This window comes from Morone saxatilis, unplaced genomic scaffold (genome assembly GCF_004916995.1).
Source record: "Morone saxatilis isolate NCDOM2014 unplaced genomic scaffold, NCSU_SB_2.0 Contig11, whole genome shotgun sequence".
NCBI lineage: Eukaryota > Metazoa > Chordata > Actinopteri > Moronidae > Morone > Morone saxatilis.
The window spans coordinates 18,230,240-18,234,501 of NW_023339663.1; the positions used below are offsets into that span (position 1 = coordinate 18,230,240).

At 40.1% G+C, this 4,262-nt stretch overlaps 1 protein-coding gene across 1 annotated transcript in view; it reads right to left on the reverse strand.

Moving 5' to 3' along the window:
- The window catches only part of abcb10 (ATP-binding cassette, sub-family B (MDR/TAP), member 10), an 11,379-nt gene that overhangs the window by 5,446 nt on the left and 1,671 nt on the right, over window positions 1–4,262 (reverse strand). Inside the window, 4 exon segments of the mRNA XM_035652204.1 lie at window positions 747–893; window positions 1,261–1,395; window positions 2,211–2,413; window positions 3,053–3,259. Coding sequence (XP_035508097.1) covers window positions 747–893; window positions 1,261–1,395; window positions 2,211–2,413; window positions 3,053–3,259 — 692 coding nt within the window.

Consider the following 4,262-nt stretch of genomic DNA (forward strand, 5'->3'; position numbering starts at 1 on the left):
TATTATTACTTAGCCAAATAATCACAAACTCACTACAATGTACATTTAATGTACATAATTGAATGTTTATATACAAAAGGGAGGGAGAAGGTCAACTATTTAAATATTTACCAGCTCAAACTAATTATTTACATAAAAGATATAGGAACACACTAATCCAGAGATAGTAAGAGTGAGAAGAGCCATGGACTGCGATTAGTCTGCTATAGACATAGACACAAGTTTGATCAGCGAACAACTGCCTTTTTCTACCTGTGCACCACAGTTAAATTAGGTCTTTCCTGACCATGGCTGATGCACAGATCCTAATGCCAGCTTTGCTTTCATCCAGACTTGATTATTGTAACCTTTTGTAGTCTGGCTGTGAGCTGGTACTAAAAGTCTTCAAATGGTTCAGAATGCTGCAGCTAGACACCAATGTTAGCTTCCCTTGATCGGCTCCCGATCCGTTAGATGTTGATCTACAGATATCTTTAAAAGGTGCTTCTAATGAATTTTGACTTTGAAATGTACACACACAATCAATTGGATGTATGTCTGTTCTGGGAGAGGGATCCCTCTTATGTTGCTCTTCGTGAGGTTTATTCCATTCCTTTCCCAGTTAAAGGGGTTTTTGGGGAGTTTTTCCTTATCCGAATCAAGGGTCTAAGGATAGAGGATGTTGTATGCTGTACAGATTGTACAATCCATGTTTATGATATTGGGCTATATGAATAACACTGACTTGACTTGAGACACACACTTACCACTCCAAAGAAGCCAGCTCGTATTACAGCCTCCTTCCTGGCCAGAGTGAAGACCTGGTCTGTCTTCTGTGTGTATGTGTTGACCTCTGACAGCTCTTTACCAAAAGCCCTCACTGTCCGAATGTTGCTGATCCGCTCCTCTGCCAACTACATTAAAACAGGTTTATTAGGCCTTTATCTAAATCCCAAATCAGGTTATCAACATAGTAAATTAACTCTACCTGCAAATTTAATTAAGCTACCACAGGCAGTGCAGCATTTATATCAGAAATACACAACACTAAAGGGATAGACAAACAGTATTACTTTACCAACCACAAATATGAACTGTGGTTTTCAGTATAAAGCTACAACTAAAATCACGGTCTTAATGTAAAGGCAAAAATAATGGGTTTTATTGGCACAACAAGTCCTCCTAGTAATCCTTGCTGTTACGCATCTGGCAACTGGAAACTAACTGAACACCACAACTGTGGTTATTAAACCTTCTCAGACACTTTTTTGTGCACTGTACCTGTGTAGCTTGTGCGAGTGCGTCCTGTGTGCGTTTGGAGATGGAGCGAAGGTATCTGCCATAGATGACAGCAAGACCAGCCATGGGTGGAACAATCAGCAACACAAAGCTGGCAAGACTCGGGGAGACGTAGAACTACAAAACAAGAGAGAAGAAAAAAGCAACAGTTAATGGAAATAAAAAGGGAGAAAAGAAAAGGAGAGGGAGGAGGAAGAGAACAAAGTTCACCCCAAGTGGCCTCATTTCATTTATATCCTTGAAAGTTTCTTATGCCATAAATAATTTTACTTCCCTGTGAGTAAACAAATGGTTTGTCATGAGCTTGTGTTGTGTTTCCTGATTTTCTGTTTTGGAAAATGCAGCCGTCAAAAAATGGAACCAGAAAAAGTTTTGTAAAGGAAGTAAAAGCACCAGTTAACAGACCTGATGCTCAACAAATATTTAATTCATAAAGGATAAGACATAAAAAACACTGAGACTGATGAATATAGTCAAGTGAGTTTAGATGAATAGCTCAGCAAATAAGTATCAGTTCACACACACACACACACACATACACAGCTTTGAGCCTCCCTATCAGTTTGGCAGGGTTGTGTCAGTCAGAATCTTCCCATTTCCTTGTTTTTGTAAACCTGTTTCCCAACAGTCTTATAATCTACTAACAGTAATGTGTAGGGAAACTCTCAGCTCACATACCGACAGCATTGAATGGAAACACGTACACAAAAGAACTACTTCCTTGTACTGAACAACACAACAATATACATGCACACACCTTTCTCTGTTGTTAAACGACTGTAAGGTTTTTAAAGCCAGACTGAAGCTCAAACAATAGACACAGAAATAAAGATAAGGAGAGTATGTACAAAATAAAGGATGCCCACTGATTCCTCATTCAAACCTATCCTGATCGACCACATAGCTGTGATCGCTCTGAGGGACGTACTCACCATCATACTGACGCCAGCAGCGGCTTGGGCAACAGCTCTCAGCCCGTCTGACAGGTTGTCAGTGATCGAGTGGCCCACCACGGCCGTGTCAGCAGAGAGGCGGTTGATAAGCTCGCCAGTCCTACTCCCATCAAAAAAACCCACTTCCTGTCTGAGGATGGAGGAGAAGAGGGAGGCACGGAGATTACGAACAATCTTTTGGCCTGAAGAGAGAAGAGAAAAAGACGTAAACACATTTTTGAAAACATTTGGGCTTGATTAACTTGTGATGGGCATTTCATTATTTGTGGCAAATAGTAAAGGAAAGGATTAATCAGCCGATTTAAAAAAGCTCCAAAGTTCAACAATACACCTGCCTGCATCTTTAAAGCTCACTAATTAACAATTAACTAGTGTTTAATATGTCCACAAACAGAAATGTTGTCACTGTAAGGTTGCCAGGAAGTCACTGTGCCCGGCTGCGAGTCGCCAAGATATCAGTGCAGTGTTTCTGCTTGTGCACGGATTAAACCAACATATGATATCATATATCGTATGATATCATCATATCATGTGTCAATTACTGAGTGTCAGAGGTGCTGGCAGGTGCAATTTTGAAGAAAGCAAATATATTTCGCACACATTCCTTCGATATATAAGATACTGAAAGTTAATATTTCCTATCCTTTCCTGAATGAGGAAAACAAAGAGGAAGACCTGGAGGAGAGATACAAACAGATTCCTCACATTCTGCTCATTGATGCAGACATCAGTGAGTTTGTGTCAAGTATTGTCTGGTATTTGTCTGTGCGTGTGTTTCCTCATATACCCCTGTAGAGTATTGATCTCCCTCCTTGTCTCACCTGAGGTCTGCATGAGGTAGACTCTGGCAGCATTGGCTGCCCCGCCACACAGGAACACCCCCGTCAGCATGATGCATAATGATGTCAGGGAGGCGGTCATTGTCTCTGTGTCTGTTCCAGCGGTGTAAATGGTGTCAATCACTTTACCCAGGAGAAATGGAGCTGACATAGTTACTGCGCTGGAGACAGTGAGGAAGCCTACACCAGCTGGGGTGGATCAAAGAAAAGACAGAGAAAGAGAGAAAAGGAGAAAGTTTAAAATCAAAGCCAAAGATACACTTTAAACAAATTATTGTAAAAAAGCAAAACCCGGGGATACAATTTCTAAAAGTCCTGAGTTAAAATATGGAACAAGTTCTCTAACAAAACCTCATGAAAGGTACTTGAGGATGTGAAAAGTGCTTTAATTGAGCTCCAAATGAAGATCATAAGTAGCCGAGTAGGAGAACAGCCTTTGCAGGGTAATATTCAATATGACTAATTGTTTACATTCCTAATCTGGGAGACTCGTCACCAAACAAGATCAGAGCAGCTTATAATTAAATTCACAGCCACTGTAGAAACATATGGCACAGTGCAGTGAGGTGGCCTGTCAGGACAAACAGAAAAAAACAGAGGAAATATGGCATCCAAGTGTTAAATGTACAAAGTGTACATTTCACTTATGTTTATGCGTCTATTTCATCTGTTGTGTGGTTTTGAACTTGGTAAAAACAGGAAACAACTGTTGTAATGTCCAACTGGTACTAGCACAAATAAGATTTATGAGTTTTTTAACACATCCAATAAAGAAATAAACTGACAGTATCTGCACACTGGATCAAGGCTCAGACTGTAGGCAGCTTTTAAACTATACAGGGTCTGCATAAACTGCATTTCTCAGTCCAATAAAGTTTTGAGGGCTTTGACTCAGTGTGTGAATACTTTCCACTACAGCGAAAAAAGAAACATCATAATGAATAACAACTCCACGATTACCAGTAAAATNNTTTTTTTTTTTTTTAAATCAGGGAAGCACCTAAAGGCTAGTCCACAAACTGGTGAGCCAAAGACAACTGGAGATGGTGTTGAGGATGGACAGACCTTCTTCAGTCTGGTGATGATGAGGACAGATACATGTCAACTCCTTGCCATGTCCCTGACCTCTCTCTGACACACACACACACACATATATATATATATATATATATATATAGATACACAGAGTAGT